Source organism: Chanodichthys erythropterus, chromosome 4 (assembly GCF_024489055.1).
Source record: "Chanodichthys erythropterus isolate Z2021 chromosome 4, ASM2448905v1, whole genome shotgun sequence".
Lineage (NCBI taxonomy): Eukaryota > Metazoa > Chordata > Actinopteri > Cypriniformes > Xenocyprididae > Chanodichthys > Chanodichthys erythropterus.
The window spans coordinates 38,887,464-38,904,825 of record NC_090224.1 but is presented as its reverse complement, the minus strand read 5'-3'; the positions used below and the strand labels follow the sequence as shown (position 1 = coordinate 38,904,825).

The window sequence follows — 17,362 nt, the reverse complement described above, 5'->3', positions numbered from 1 at the left end:
TTAGTACATTAACTCCTGAACCGCCATGTGCAGGAGGAACTACTGCCCAAGAAAACCCTGTCAACAGATTGTGTGAATTTTACTGAAAATAAAGAAGTGTCTAATTCAGTAATTGACTTTCCCAAAGCTTAAAGGATTAGTTCAGTTCAGAATTATTTTATTCATTTTATTCATTTATTCAGAATTATTTACTCACCCCTATCCATCATCCAAGATGTTCATGTCAATGAAGGTTTTTGAGGAAAACATTCCAGGATTTTTTTCCATATAGTGGACTTCACTGGGGTTCAACTGAAGAAAGAAAGACATGAACATCTTGGATGACATGAGGGTGAATAAATTATCAAGAAATTTTTATTCTGAAGTGAACTAAACCTTTAAAAGAAAGAAGTGATTGTGTGTGTGTTCCTCTGACCTTTTGTTTTCTTTGTTATCTGTAATCTACTGATTTAAAATGGTCTTTCAGCTGCGGACAAACAAGCTAGACACAGTTTACATTCTAACACTACAACTTTTTGTCTCAGAATAGAAAATAAAAATATAAATGTAAGATATTTTAGATTATTTTTCTTTTTAAAATAAATTGGCTTAAACAAAGTGGGGGCCCGGGTTAATTTTGAGGTCTGCTAGTGGTACAAATGTGACATTGAAAATAGGCTATATAATCCCATATGTATGCACGATTAATCATTAACAGATGGTGATCTCAATTCAAACACACACACGATTTTATTCCTAAATGGCAATGATTCGGCTATGTCTATTAAACCTTTGAAATTATGATCATCCAGAATATTTAAACCTGCTTTGCGCTGCCGCTGAGCCAGAGAGAGTCGCGGTCATAAGCTATGTCTGAAACAGCTTCACAAACAGTATTTCTGTGTTGCAAACATTAAATAACAATGAAAGTACTGGGATGAACGTTTATAGTTTACATATAAACACTGACATCAAAATGAGATTAAAAAAATATAGAATCTATTACATTGTTATGCCAGTAGATGGCGACCAGTGACTGTTAAAACGTATTTGATGTGTCAATTAATGATTCATTCAAGAGATTCGTTCAAAAACTCTGGACGAAACAGGTCTTCATTTATTAATTTCAAACGATTTTTATATTATGAATTCATTTAGCGTAGTAACTTGATTATGTCTGTTTCGTCTGTATCATCAGTGAGCTTTTATGAGGTTTTACGCATGCGCAGAAAGGGGAATTTGGCTTTTTCTGATGTTTCAGTGTGGATAAGAAACGTTTGGAAAACACTTCCAAAAGTTTCTTATCTATTGAGCCCCACATATGACATGCAGGAAAAAATAGTAGGCTAAATCATGAGCATGATTTATTAATTTATTCCCTCAATTTGCTAAATCATGTGCTCTATTTATAAATCGAGGGAACGAAATAGTAAATTGTGAGCACGATTTAGCAAATCAAATCAAGGAAATGAAATAGTGAAATAGTAAATAGTGCGCATGATTTAGTTAATTGAGGGAACGAAATAGTAAAACGTAAATACAATGAAATTGTAAATCGTGTGCATGATTGAAATAGTAAATCGTGGAAACTAAATAGTAAATCAAGGGAATGAAATAGTAAATTGTGGAAACTAAATAGTAAATCAAGGGAATGAAATAGTAAATTGTGGAAACTAAATAGTGAATCGAGGGAAAGAAATAGTAAATAGTGCGCATGATTTAGAAAATTGAGGGAACGAAATAGTAAATCGTAAATACATTGAAATTGTAAATCGTGTGCACAATTGAAACAGTAAATCGTGGTAACTAAATAGTAAATCAAGGGGACGAAATAGTAAATCGTGGAAACTAAATAAATCGAGGGAACGAAATAGTAAATTGTGGAAACAAAATAGTAAATCGTGGAAACGAAATACTAAATCGAGGGAATGAAGTAGTAAATCGTGGAAACTAAATAGTAAATCGAGGGAACAAAATAGTAAATCGAGGGAACGAAATAGTAAATTGTGGAAACAAAATAGTAAATCATGGAAATGAAATACTAAATCGAGGGAATTAAATAGTAAATTGTGGAAACTAAAAAGTAAATTGAGGGAACAAAATAGTAAATTGTGGAAACAAAATAGTAAATCGTGGAAATGAAATGCTAAATCGAGGGAATGAAATAGTAAACAGTGGAAACTAAATAGTAAATCGAGGGAACAAAATAGTAAATTGTGGAAACGAAATACTAAATCGAGGGAATGAAATAGTAAATCGTGGAAACTAAATAGTAAATCGAGGGAATGAAATAGTAAATCGTGGAAACTAAATAGTAAATCGAGGAAATGAAATAGTAAATCGTGGAAACTAAATAGTAAATTGTGGAAACGAAATAGTAAATTGTGGAAATGAAATAGTAAATCGAGGGAACGAAATAGTAAATTGTGGAAAAAAAAAGTAAATCGAGGAAATGAAATAGTAAATCGTGGAAACTAAATAGTAAATCGAGGGAACAAAATAGTAAATTGTGGAAACAAAATAGTAAATTGTGGAAACAAAATAGTAAATTGTGGAAACGAAATAGTAAATTGTGGAAACGAAATAGTAAATCGAGGGAATGAAATAGTAAATTGTGGAAACAAAATAGTAAATTGTGGAAACGAAATACTAAATCGAGGGAATGAAATAGTAAATCGTGGAAACTAAACAGTAAATCGAGGGAATGGATGGTTGTGGTTTGCTATTGGAGGATCTCATTTGATTGACAGGTTGCCCCGCCCTCGTCATCAGAGAAGAGATGCTGCAAGAGGGAGGAGATATTCTGATTCAAGATTATGAGACACATTAATTTTAAAAAATAATGTGCACAAATAAATTATTTAGAACAAATACTGTAATGTTCCATAAAAGAAGAAGAAGAAAAAATGTGTCCATTTTGATTTCATTGCGCATGGGGTAAGCTATTGAGACGAAATTAAATATGAGTAGTTGGATCCAAATAGTGTGGTGTTATTAAACTTACTCGTGTCATCGAAATCCCCCTCCAGCTCAATCAGAGTTCTAGACCCTGTCAGTGTCTGTACAGTCTCAGCTCACTCCTTCACTCAACCTGTTATATCGCTGAGCGAGACTATATTTCAAACAAAGTGCATCTTCAGTAATAAAAGCTGCACACATGGAGAGATTCTGATGACAGCAGCTGTGCTTGTTTAAATACTCTGTACGTGTAGCCTACAGAAATATTTACATCCAAGAAATGATCGTGTCAGTGTTGTGTTGCTCTAACATACTGTGTTTGCGAGATTTCTTTTCAATCCCACACAAATTAATTATTAAAAATCGCACGCTCTCTCTCTCTCCCTCTGTCAATGTGCGTCATCTGGAATGGCGTCACGTGGGAGTACAAAGGCGAAGCTCGCGCGCTCTGCCCATTACAAACGATTCGACCCTCGGTCTCGAGGAGATACTTCACAACGCGTTTATTATTTAATGCAATAATGCAACCATATATGAGTGACTTTTATCGACACGACCTCGTCTGTTTGATAGGATTATTCAAACATCTGAGGGAAATCAGGGAAATCCCGCTCGCCTTTGAATTGTTTATTGTGGATTTATAGACGAGGAAAGACGTTCGACTGGAGGGACTGAAAGAAAAACAAGAAAAAGAAGAGAAACTTTTTTCGTTTTGACACATTCTCATTCAGACCGCATTTTCTGCCTGCTTAAGAATCGTGAAGTTTGTCTCGAGCGCGTATCCAGCTGCTGGCGCGCGCTGGGTTGAGATGGAGAGGACGCGCGCGCTCAGATGGAAGTTTTCTCTCCAAACATCCAAACACAGAGAATCCGATGGACTGAATTATGAAACTACAAAAAAACAGCTTTTAAAGCAAAGTATTAGTTAAATCGTCCTCTACGGTGGAGCGGAAATATGATGATGATCGTGAGATCTACTTGTGCGTAATGGACACATAACACCAGGAGGAGGATCTCAGCAGACAGGTGTGTATTATTGCTCAGTAAACATCAGCTTTATCATCCACTGCATCGCAAATCAGTACAAAAATCTGGATCTGGTGGTCGTTTTTTGTGAATTACATGGATTGTTCGTCATTACGCGCAGACTTCAGATGTATTTCTTCACGTCTCCAGTGTTTTTCTTGGTTCTGTTTATGATGCGATAAAGGAAATGTTCAGCAGGTTTGTTAAAGGTCAGTATCTCTCCATCAGATGAGCAGATGAACACAAGACCAATATTGGAGAGCATATGTATGATCGATATGATCATTGAGCTGCAGAGGACTTTATTACTTCTGCCACCCACACACACACACACACACACACTGAGCTGTGCTTATGAACAGCAGATGATCGTGGGTAGTCATATATATATATATATATATATATATATATATATATATATATATATATATATATATATGTATATATATATATATAGATATATATATACATTCATACAGGAATCTCGTCACAATCAAGACAATCTCTCAATATATTCTTTGATTCTAACTCAGAACAAAATAAAAAAAGAAAAGTATACACACTTATAATTATACACATATTTACAAATGTATGGATACATTTTAGGGGTTATTAGCGACACCGGTGGCCATTAAGTGAACTGCAGCAGAACTTATTGCTTATGTAACCGTGATTCAAGACTCCGATATACTCATGGCGAAGTTATTTTTGTTATTCACTTAGAAGTAAATAGAAGTTGGAAGTACCTTTGCAGCGATATACTGTTAACGAACATCTCAACTCCACCCACATTTAGATTAATATACAAATATGTGCTGCACGCTTTCCTCTCAATAACAAAATAAACACATCAAAAATGAGAAAACAGCAGTTCAGAAAGCATCTGATCATACTGATGCGAATATGTTTGAACCAGCTCTGAGATTCAGGTGTCATGTCGACAAAATTACATATTATAGTTTGATTATAAAGTATATGAGACTATAGACTATATAGATCAGGCTACGTGAGACTATAGTTTTAATTATTTCCTTGTATGACATGAATCAGCATTATCCTGAACATTGTATAAGCATTAGTTTCATGTGCGATTGAACTGAAGAGAGTCTCTCGGGAGCGTAAACGTCACATCCTTTTGATTTTCCTGGCAAAACTGGTCCGAGTTCTTCACATAAAATCAGTCTAGACAACCAAGGAAGGTCTTGGATTTTATGTTTCGTTAGGTGCTGTTCACATTGACATTAATACATGGAAATTCTTACATATAGCCACTTTAAAAATATTGCATGTTTTTGTATTAGAACAATGAAGCAATGTTTTAATAAAGCCCTAAATATATTATATCTAGGCCATAGAAACATCTGTTTCAGGGTTCAGCACAAAACATCTCTTTGTCTAAATTACTTTGCTTTGCTTTTTCTTTTTCTTTTTTTTACACAGTTTTTAGCATGAAATGAAAATTAACCCTATTTCTTAATCCACCATTTTCCTCACTTTTCCGGCAGCATTAAAGGGATATTTCACCCAAAACTGAAAATCCTGTCATCATTTACTCACCCTCAAGTTCTTTCTTTCTTCTGCTGAACACAAAAGAATGTTGGTAACCAGACAGTTGATTACTCATGTTCTTCAAAATATCTTCTTTTGTGTTCAGCAGAAGAAAGAAAGAACTTGAGGGTGAGTAAATGATGACAGGATTTTCAGTTTTGGGTGAAATATCCCTTTGAGACGAGAGGCGTCTTGTTGGATTTTGTTTAGTTTTTGTAATCGTTTAGACTCTGTTACTGACGATAGCGAGCGGTGGAGGCTCTGGAACAGTTTTTCTGTTAGAGAGTTCATAACAGTCTCAGTTGTGAAGTGTCTCACCATTGTGCTGCTCTAGGCGAGATCGGCATGTCTAGAAACAGCCTTGAGAAAGCTTAGGAAACTACTCTAATCTTACATTACTACAACAAGGCCAATACAAGAGCTCACTGGCAATTATCATACTGAATGAGATTTTGTTTTTCAGTGCAATAACCGTCTTAATTTTATCATGTTCTTGTGGTATAGCTTGACAGTAGACCTGCTTTAACAGTATTTTGGTGGAAAATTGCTTCTTGTTACAAAACTGGTAAAATGCTATAGCTTTCTATCCACAAAAATATTACTGATTTTAAAAAACAATCCAAATTACTGAAATCTCAGCCACTCAAAACACTTTATTATGAGCCGCTTCTTCAGTTTACAACACAGCACAGCTTCAGTTGGGTTTAAATGTGAAATATTTTCAGCCTGTAAATCCTTTAATTAAACTGGTTCATGTTGTTTGATTAGGGTTGGAGCTAAACTCTGCAGGACAGTAGATCTCCAGGAGCGGGGCTGAAGATCCATGTTTCAAAATATGATTTCTGATCATGAGTTACACATTTGTTTGTCAAATGCACAACTATGACAGCTTTGTAATATTTCACCTGACCAGCAGAGGACTGTATGGATTCTGTCACCTTTACACTCTTTTAAACTTATGTCTGTTTCACACTGCAAGTGTCATATTTTTCCTTCATATTTGCACACTGGAAAAAAAAACACATGCTGCTCAAAACACAAATGTGCATTAAAAGCACAGCCAGTATTGCCATCTATTAGAACTGTTCAATTAAAATGTGAACTTTGACTATTCATTGAACTTAAGATAAAAATGCACATTCAAATGCAAAAGATGGAAGGACGATTTTTTTGTTAGATGTTATATTTTTAAATCATTATTTTGGTTTAATTTTGCATTTTCTTGTCAGCTAAATCAGTAAAAATTACAAAATTAACATTTTTGAAGCTGTGTGTTGTAAAGTGTAGTGTAGTGGTTCACAACCAGGGGGAGAAATAAAATAGGACAAAACTAAATTTTAAATTAGCTAAAACAACTAATATTTGAAATATTTCTTATTTTAATATTTTCAATTCTCAACAACTGTTTGAACTATGAAGTAGTCTAATTTTCAAAATGTGATTTCTAGAACTGGAAAAATCGTATAAATATTTGGGCATTTTGTAGCAAATATAAATGTTTCTAGTTCTGCCAAGGTCTCAAATATTTTATCAAAAAGAAAATGTGAATACAAATATTTTTTTAAATATTTAATACTGGGCGAATGGGTAACTGCAGTATACACCAATTTGACATTAAAATCTCTATGAAATCAAAATTGCAGTTTTTTTGCTTTAAAGTATGAATATGTTCGCCTTACTGTTATCTATAAGCTAGTGTGCGCCAAAACAATGACAACATTCACATTTAGACATAAACATTTACTTCATAATCACTAACTTCCGCCGGTATGGATCAACGATTTTGATGACATCACTCTGCACTTCAGCGTCTCATTAGATTTTCTGTCCAATTCAAAATCTGAAGTCATATGTTTACGGGTGGGACATGCCACACCACTTTTCGCCACATTCCAGCGCCAGATGCATCTAATAATAATTAAACATCTCTAGTTGACTAGCAGAGTTAAATAAGACGCGATCTGGCGCTGGAATGTGTTGTTTCTGAAATCACGCTGAGTGGTCATGAGCGCTCTCTATTCGTTCCGGCAAAATCACAAAACAAAATGCACCCTGTTCTTGTTATACAATCACTGCTGATCATCTTTGGTTTAATGAGAAAAAAACTATACAAGGGCAGATTAGAACCCAGAACCTCTGACACGCTTAACAAAGGTTCTACCGCCAGACCATTAGCGGATCTGTATGTTTATTCACTGACGTGGTCACACAATTACAGTTTTCTATATGGTGAAATGCCACATAGTGCACTCTATAGGGGATAGGGAACAATTCAGAGTGCAAATATGCTTTCCAATGGGGTGAATGAAGTCTGGTTTTACATAAGTGTCACGGAATGAGAGTGAAGTGTGTGTGTGTGAGAGAGAGAGAGACCTCTGGCAGAATAGAGCAGGATTTCAGCAAAAACTAGTGTGATATATCCTACCCGAAATCGAGTTTCAAGTCAACTAGTGGGTTGTTGCCTGTTATTAGCACTTTGTGAAATGTTCTTAAAAGTGCTTTCTTGTGTCACAGTTCCTCTCTAGCTTTACTGAAAACAATGCCTAAAATACTGATTAAGAGATAGGGGATTGTGAATGTGTTTTTGCAGTGTGTGGAACACACGTTTGAAGATTAGATGTCTGAAGCTGCTGATAAACACACAGGCGATTAGAAACGGCTCATTGAGAGTTAAAGCATTCTTCAGAGGAAAGTACCCGTTTCCAGATTGTTGGCTATGATCTCATAATGTGTGCTTTTGTTCTTATGTTTGTTTATATAATCTCCACCTCTTCTATCCTCAAGCTTCCAACTCTGTTAACATTTTATTTTCACGGCTTTGTTGCCTTTTAGCAGAATAAGTTTGTGTATGTATCGCACCGCTCACATCAACAATCACTGACTTCACAACCTTCATTCTCTTGGATTATAAACACAACACCATCCTAGAGCCAGCTAATAACAGGGCCTGAGGCACCACCTGTTTAGTGCTGATTAAAATTCATTTGCATATAATTAGATGTGAAGCTAATAAAGATTCGATAAGGTAAAATACAGTGAAAATGTAATGCAAACAAAGGAAATGAAAATCCCAGTGGAAGTAGACCACGTATAATCTTTGTCTCCTCCCTAATGATTTCATAGTGGACTGACCATTTGATTTATTTGTAAATTCATCTATTCAGTCATTTATTAGACGAGTTTAGAAGACAACGTTTCACCTCTCTCACAGATATTTGAAGAGTTTACCCAAAGAGTCAACACCAGAAGAGAAAAAAACGCCACCGATATCTCTTCCTAGACTCTGAATGTGTGGGTTCAACTTCAACCTCAGTGTTTTGACATTTACCATCACTATAGTCATCAAATGATCAATCAATAAAAACTGGCCTCTTGACAAAAGCTGTCCTCTTATGCCTTTAAACTCTTTTGGCTGTTTCATTTGATGAAATTTGTAAGTACTTTTTCAGGCGCAGGTGGCTAGTATCACTTGGGCAATAGTCTGAGCATGAAATCAGATCCGTTTGTGCTACAGATGCTAATGCTTTATTAAAGAAAGGTACTGTAGATACAAAACAAAGCCCATTCACTGCAAGAACGATAACTGTAAAGATAACTATATCAGCGTCCACACCAACAATATCTTTCTGTTGATTATAAGCGCTCTGCAGTTTTGTCATCTGCTGCTTTAAATGCTGGAGCTCTGATGGATTCTGATTGGCTGATTTTTATCGATCATCAGCTGGAAAAAAATCGCTCTGAAAGTGATTCATATGATATCCCTCTAGTTATTTTTAGAATGATTTAAAAAAACTAGATCTTTATCATTATAGTTATCGTCCTTGGTGTGAAAGGACCTTAATAAATCTATATTTATTTCTTAAAGGCTTTAAATTATTTTTACAAAACTTTTTTCTTCAACTTTAAATGTTTAAATAAACAAATAAAAAGAGTGTTAAAGGGTTAGTTCACCCAAAAATTCAAAAAAATTATCCCATGATTTACTCACCCTAGATGTATATGACTATCTTCTCTCAGACAAACACAATTGGAGTTATATCCTGGTTCTTCCAAGCTTTATAATGGCATTGAATAGTGTCTGGGTTTTTGAAGCTCCAAAAAAGCACATCCATCCATCATAAAAGTAATCCACACGGCTCCAGAGGTTAATAAAGGCCTTCTGAAGTGAAACAAAGGGTTTTTGTTAGAAGAATATCCATATTTAAAACTTTATAGACCATAATCACTGGCTTCTGGCCATCCGCGAGTCGAGTTCCGGCAGAAGGGTGTCCTCTGACTCGATGCATGATGTAGCTCCTATTAAATCGAAATCCTCGAACGTTTTTCTTTACAACTCTTAGTTTTAGAGATCTAATTCGTGGCCTTTTGTTTTGCTCTATCCTCTGAGTTTCTGCGTTTGTAAGTTCTCGCCTTACGCTACACCTACATCATACGTCTATTCCTAATTTTCTTCTTTCTCTCGCTTTCAATTTTTACTGATGGTAAATGAAAAGAAATAGCCTATGACATCTGAGCAGGACACAATCTTACAGGAGCAAGACTGAAAAATCCTAATACACTTCTACCAGAGAACGCCACAATGTGAAAGCTGTGGGCAGGCAGAGGACAAATTATGATATTTTTTGCCGGAGCATACTGGAATCAATCTTATGGTTGCCAAGACATGTAGTAACATAGTGCATTAATATAGAACTCAAGAATGTGCTGTAATGTCACTCATGTGTCTCAAAATGCTTATCCAAACTACCAAAAGTCAGCTCACTATAAAAAATACATAAATAAATACAAATTTTAAGTTCTATTTTGTTTTGGGGTTTTTTTTGCCTTTGTTTGGCAGGAGAGCTTGAGAAGGAAAAGGAAGCAATTGGATAGGAACAGACAGGACTGAAATTCAGGTCAGCCAAAGCATTGCTGACCACAAGGCTGTCTCCAACATAAATATGTCATTATGGACAACATGTAAAAAAAGAATAAGGATTGGTGTAGGATTGCACATTGTAGGTGTAGAGGGCCTAGTGAGCAGGTTTATTATTAAAGGTGCCCTAGAACCCTTTTTCACAAGATGTAATATAAGTCTAAGGTGTCCCCTGAATGTGTCTGTGAAGTTTCAGCTCAAAATACCCCATAGATTTTTTTTTATTAAATTTTGGGGCATCATTAAATATGCACCGATTCAGCGTGCGTCCCCTTTAAATGCTCTCGCTCCCCGCCCCCAAGCTCTCAACTCTATAATACATTGCATAAACAAAGTTCACACAGCTAATATAACCCTCAAAATGGATCTTTACAAAGTGTTTGTTATGCAGCATGTCTAATTGCATAAGTACAGTATTTATATGGATGTTTACATTTGATTCTGAATGAGTTTGATAGCGCTCCGTGGCTAAAGCTAACATTACACACTGTTGGAGAGATTTATAAAGAATGAAGTTGTGTTTATGAATTATACAGACTGCAAGTGTTTAAAAATGAAAATAGCGACGGCTCTTGTCTCCGTGAATACAGTAAGAAACGATGGTAACTTTAACCACATTTAACAGTACATTAGCAACATGCTAACAAAACATTTAGAAAGACAATTTACAAATATCACTAAAAATATCATGATATCATGAATCATGTCAGTTATTATTGCTCCATCTGCCATTTTTCACTATTGTTCTTGCTTGCTTACCTAGTCTGATGATTCAGCTGTGCACAGATCCAGATGTTAATACTGGCTGCCCTTGTGTAATGCCTTGAACATGGGCTGGCATATGCAAATATTGGGGGCGTACATATTAATGATCCCGACTGTTATGTAACAGTCGGTGTTATGTTGAGATTCGCCTGTTCTTCTGAGGTCTTTTGCACAAATCAAATTTACATAAGGAGGAGGAAACAATGGAGTTTGAGACTCACTGTATGTCATTTCCATGTACTGAACTCTGATTATTTAACTATGCCGAGGTAAATTCAATTTTCAATTCTAGGGCACCTTTAACTAAAACTAAAAATATTTTCATTACTTCAAACTAAATAAACATTATTAATTACCTAGTTCCGGCATGAAACTCTAGATGAGACAGGCTGATAGGTCTTTAACTCATTCGGTATCAATCACGTCTTTATCTACATAGCACTGCTGATTGGTTGCTGTTGCATCAGCAGCCAATGAGCTGCGGCTCAACATTTTCCTTGCAGATTAGTAAATTGATACATAATATGTCTTAGATTTGATAAAATATTTGGTCCCACTTTATATTAAGCGGCCTTAACTACTATGTACTTACATGTAAATTAATCATTTGATACAAGGCACTTATTGTGCACATGTTTTTACATTGTACTTATATTTGAAAAACACCTGCATGTAATTACATCTGTAATTAATTTCTGTAATTGCATTTATAATTACACTGTTGACCCATGCCTTACACCTTACCCCTACCCTTAAACCTACCCATACCATCAAAGCTTTCCCTAACCTTACCCGTATCCCACCTCAATAGCTGCAAAAGTGTTTTGCAATTCAATATGAACCCAATAAGTACAGTGTACTTATTTTTTTATTTAAGTACATAGTAGTTAAGGCCACTTAATATAAAGTGGGACCAAATAATTTATTTGTATATAGTTTTTTTGTTGTTTCAGCATACTTGATTTCCCTTGGCTGTCAAAATCACATTGCCCAACTTGTAAATAGGGCAGTCACTCTTGACTAATGCTTCAGCCTTTTATTTATTGAATTATTTTATCATTGATTTCAAACATTTGCATTTACAATCATGGAGAGATCTTCTTAAAGCTCCATCATGCTGTGATTTGCTACATTGTAATGTTGATTCATTGTTCTCTTTCTTTTGTGTACCTCGTAATTATGCATGACCTTGTTTTGCTTGCTCTGTGAATAAAGCAAGACAAGGGTAACAACATAATGCTGTGATATAAAAATATTTAAAAAGATTCACAATAGCCCCAACAGTGCTTATACCAGCATTCAGTAAACACATTTCCCTAACGCCTAGAGCTGTACTGAGATAGGGATTAAAGATAAGACTGGCTGAAGCCTCCAGCTTACTTAAACACTTGTTTATTCCTTTATTTGCAGGCTTGCATTGCCATAGCAATGATTGCCACAGGTGGGGTGATCACGGGGCTCGCGGCACTGAAAAGACAAGACTCCACCCGCTCTCAGTATCATCTGCCGATCCAGAGCCCAGCCAATGCACCGGAGAAGAAAAGCACCAAGCGTAAACCTAGAGCTGATGTGGTGGTGGTGAGAGGGAAGATCCGCCTGTATTCAGCCTCAGGATTCTTCCTGGTTTTGGGAGTGCTGATCCTCATGGCAGGCATTGCAATGGCTGTTCTTGGATACTGGCCTCATAAGGACCCCCAGAAGACACCAGAGAGCAAGTTGTCCGTGAACGATACGCAGGTGGGCTCCATCGCGCAATTCTTGGAGCAGCACCTGCATTCCGAGAAGATGAAAATGTTGGGTCCTTTCACCATGGGAATTGGGATTTTTATCTTCATCTGTGCTAATGCAATCTTGCATGAGAACAGGGATCGTGAGACAAAGATCATCCACATGAGGGACATGTACTCGACCGTCATAGACATTCACAGCCTGCGGATTAAGGAGCAGAAGTGTACGAACGGGGCCTACGTGGGTCCCTACGCGGACACGGAGATCCGTTCCTTTGGTCTGGATGGCCAGTTTGCCTCACGGCTCGCAGCAAACACGCTAATGTCCTTCTCCGGTCTGGATGGTGACATCCGGTTCTCCCACAGGACCAGCTCGGCTGAGGACGATGAGGGTCTGATGAGCGAAGCCCGAGGCGGGTTTGGCCTGTTGTCGCCTACCTACAAGGACCGTTCTGAATGTATTTTTGGGTTCCAGGATGAGGGTGTTCGTCGGTGGGAGGACAAGCGTGGCGCGCTCAAGAAATGCCAAACGCGCTCCATCGTTTCTTCTTCCATCAGCGCCTTCACGCTGCCCGTCATCAAACTCAACAACTGCGTCATCGACGAGCCTGACATCGACAGCATCACGGAGGAATTGGAGCAGAACAGGGTACACTCCAGACCTCCGTCAATGGAGTCGTTGACGGTCCCCGTTCCCGATGTCACCAAAGCTTTCAAGCCTCGGGGCGTCCAGCTGCTCCGGAGCAACTCGGCCACCGAATCCCCTACCTCCACATCTTCCCGTTCCTCGCTGTCTCCTGGATCCACCAGCGGTAGATACCTGTCACCTGGAGCGGCGCGTAAAGACTTCGGCTCCAATAACTCCCTCCACATGTTGTCAGCCCATTCCAAATCTCTGGATTTAGAGAGAGCGCCCACAATGCTGACTGTCCAACCCGAACAGAGGAAACACCCTAGCTGGCCCAGATTGGACCGAAGTAATAGTAAAGGATACACTAAACTGGAGGACAAAGAGGACCCTATGGACAGGCTTATAGTGCCCCCATTGGCCATGAAGAAGGACTACACTAAAAAGGAGAAGCTTCTAATGATCTCCAGGTCTCACAATAACTTGAGCTTTGAGCATGATGAGTTTATGAGCAGCAGTCTGAAGAGAGGCACCTCAGAGACCAGATTTTAAAACTGAGCCAGTGTCAAATGTCAGTCCTCTGGCTTTTGGCCTTCACTGATCGCCTGCAATAGTTTTTGAACAGAAAGCTTCTTTCACTGGATATTTCACCATGAATTTGAAATACAAAAAGTGAGCTGTAATGGTAAATAAAAGTATGGGTAGAGCAAACAATTCAGTAACTAACAGGTTAGTGCAACTTGTTCAAATGTGTTTGTATCGTTTTTGTTATCATTCAGACAGGATCTATTGTCTGTTTGAGTACAGTATGTGTGTTGTACCAGCACTGCTAGTTATTTTACTTTAAATAATTTATTGTTTAAAACACACACACTGATATTTTTGAAGAGAACTTATCTATGTATAATTTATGTTTCTCAGAATAAACACGACCTTTCCAGATAACGTCCTGCTTTGTTGCACACAGTTTCATCATAAGCATAATTTAATTTAACTGTAACTAGGTCTATTATAGCACTCGCATTAATGAGATAACTCACACAAAACTGACCATTCTGTCATCATGTACTCATCATCACGCTCCTTACAGTTCATATGCTGCTACTTTTTCTCTTTTCACACAGCTCTCTTCCTGAAAACAGTACATAGATTGTATATGTCAGAAAAGGACAAAAATAAAAGTAGTCAGTACAACTCATTTGCTTCATGTGATAGACTAAAACGTTTTCATATTAGCTGATAGTAAATTCTGAGATCACGTTCACAGAATTTGAAATTTGGACTGCTTTTATTTTATTGCATTGTTTGTTGTTTTGTTTTGTTTTTTGGTCCTTTTTGGAGCATAACACTATGAACTGTGCTCGTATATAATAGAGTTTTATGAAGATTTTGCTGACTTTCTCTTTACGATCCACTGAAAATGAATAGCATACGTGAAGGTAAATAATGAGATAATTTTCTTTCTCACTTAAGTCTCACTTAGGTCTGTTTTAATTTACACTACAAAATGTATTGTAACTTAAATTTTTTCTGCAACTCTGGTTGACAGTAAACTACTATAAACACCATTAATAACCTTTCTGAAAGAGCTTTAAATGAAAATTCACCTTATTTTCTAAATGCATGATATAAATCTTATTGTGATCAATTAATCTATGCACGTTTATTTTTTAAATTTGTCCTAAATTTAATTTGTAATGTTTAATCAAAATGTCATAACTGGATCTTCTGGTAAAATGTCAGACTTCTCTTTTGTGACGTGTACAGGATGCTCCAATCATTTAGTCTGTTAAACCCCGCCCCTACAAGCTCACGCTCATCTACATAAACATTGAGTGCCACGTCCATGTCTCGATATCCAATTAACAACTGACGCATAAAACCACGTCTTTTTTACTCTTCACCACAACTTTAAATATACAAGTCCCAACAAAATGTAACACTAATCACCATAATGGTGACTTCGAACACAACAATTGTCATTACAACAGCATTAAATGTCCATTAACAATTATGCAACTGGCAGCACCTTTGTAAGTGGCCATATGATGCTTTTAATGTTTTCCTTTTCCTTTATAGTGTTTTGCAGACAAAAACCTTAATTTCTTTTTGACTGAAGAAAGAAAGACATGAACATCTTTGATGACATGGAGGAGAGTAAATTATCAGGAAATTTTAATTCTGAAGTGAACTAATCCTTTAATGCATGTTATCTATATTACACCCAATAAACAAAATAAAGAACTTTTAAAATAGCATCATATGATAAACAGTTTATCAGAATGTATGTTTCTTGGGAATTCAGTCTATGGCACTGCCATTGTTAGTGCCATACAGGGAAATATCATTTCTATTTTCACTTATTGTGTCATGAATAAAATGACCAAACTTGCAGTGATTTCCATGTAAAAATTCTGAATATAGCATTTGATTACTAAAAACTTACACATGGCTTTAAACCAGGGTGTCCAGTCCTGCTCCTGGAGGGCCACTGTCCTGCAGATTTTCAACCCCAATCAAGGTTTTTAGGTATACTAGAAACTTTTGTGGTAAGTTAGAGCTAAACTCTGCAGGACAGTGGCCCTCCAGGACCGAGTTTGGACTCCCTGCTTTAAACTGGACCTTTTTTATTTTTTGCCACCACAGCACAGTCTATGAGCAGTTCAGTGTTGTACATCACTGCACATCTTTCTCCATGACTTGCTGTACAAAGACCAGTCAGCAACCCCCAAAATTCAAAGAAAACTGGAGAAAAAAAACACAAACAAGCTTATTTTATCAGCCCTAAATTCCTAGCAGCTCATGTTTGAGCCCAGCCCCACTGTCAATGTGAACACGAACAAATCTAGGAGGATCACTGAAAGTACTGCCAAATTCTGCTCCCAGTCAGAGAAGATCCATCTGGAGTAATATGACCAGTCAGGGTGTGACTGACAATCCACTCCATCCTGTTTCCATGGAAATCAAGAGTACTCCATATTACAGCTCATGTATGGTAATATTCTCCAGGACGCAGCCACACATATCCACACTTTATTACTCGATGCCATCATAACATTACACGCTTACCGTGGTGTTACAAGTTCACATTAATATTCTGCATGAATATTCAACAAAATCTTTGAAAGCAACCGTAACAACAAGGTTATTTTCACAGATTCTACAGATATAAGACCAACTGTATTAATGCAGAGAACATGTCCATTATTGAAAAATGTGCAGGATTAGGGATAGGGAAACACTAATGCCTTCCATGCTGAATCACATACGTCATATTCAAAGTATGATTATTACAAACACTTTGATTTTGTAGCTTATTTAGTGTTTTTTCCCCCCAAATTTCAGATGAAAAACAGTAAATATTTTATCGTATATACCATGTATAATCAAGCCTTTTATGGCCAAATGTGACAGCAAGAAATCAATAATGAGCTAATGACAAAATATTTTCATTAACATTCCTTTAATGTCATCCTTTGACGTGTCCTCCTAATTAGAGTTGTCTCTCAGAGAGAAGAACCTTTGTTTGCTTGCGTGCCTCATTAAGGTCCTGTCTTACCGTCACCCGCTGTGACTGGGGCTACAGGATCTCACCATAGCAACACAAGAACCCCTGCCAGTTAGCAAAGTGACGTCAAAAGACCCTCACAATAGAAACACCAGCTGCAAACGACAGCCTGGACATCTAGACAGACTCAGGGTTCATCACCCGTTTCATACTATTCATTCCTAGTAGCAATCCAGTACTCATATCTAATACATATTGTACAAATATTCAGTCTGCATCAGTTTATATTCATATAACATATTCCCAAC

At 36.9% G+C, this 17,362-nt stretch overlaps 1 protein-coding gene across 2 annotated transcripts; it reads left to right on the top strand.

Moving 5' to 3' along the window:
* Positions 1 to 3,414: 3,414 nt before the first annotated feature.
* On the top strand, positions 3,415 to 14,726 carry tmem200a (transmembrane protein 200A). 2 transcript variants are annotated; one of them, XM_067383518.1, is made up of 2 exons: positions 3,415 to 3,963; positions 12,602 to 14,726. In XM_067383518.1, exon 2 carries the CDS (start codon positions 12,620 to 12,622, stop codon positions 14,096 to 14,098), a length of 1,479 nt encoding a protein of 492 aa, XP_067239619.1. In that variant the 5' UTR covers positions 3,415 to 3,963; positions 12,602 to 12,619; the 3' UTR covers positions 14,099 to 14,726. The 2 variants fall into 2 exon arrangements, with proteins under 2 accessions (XP_067239619.1, XP_067239620.1); XM_067383519.1 differs by lacking the exon at positions 3,415 to 3,963 and adding an exon at positions 4,014 to 4,172.
* The last annotated feature ends 2,636 nt before the right edge of the window (positions 14,727 to 17,362 follow it).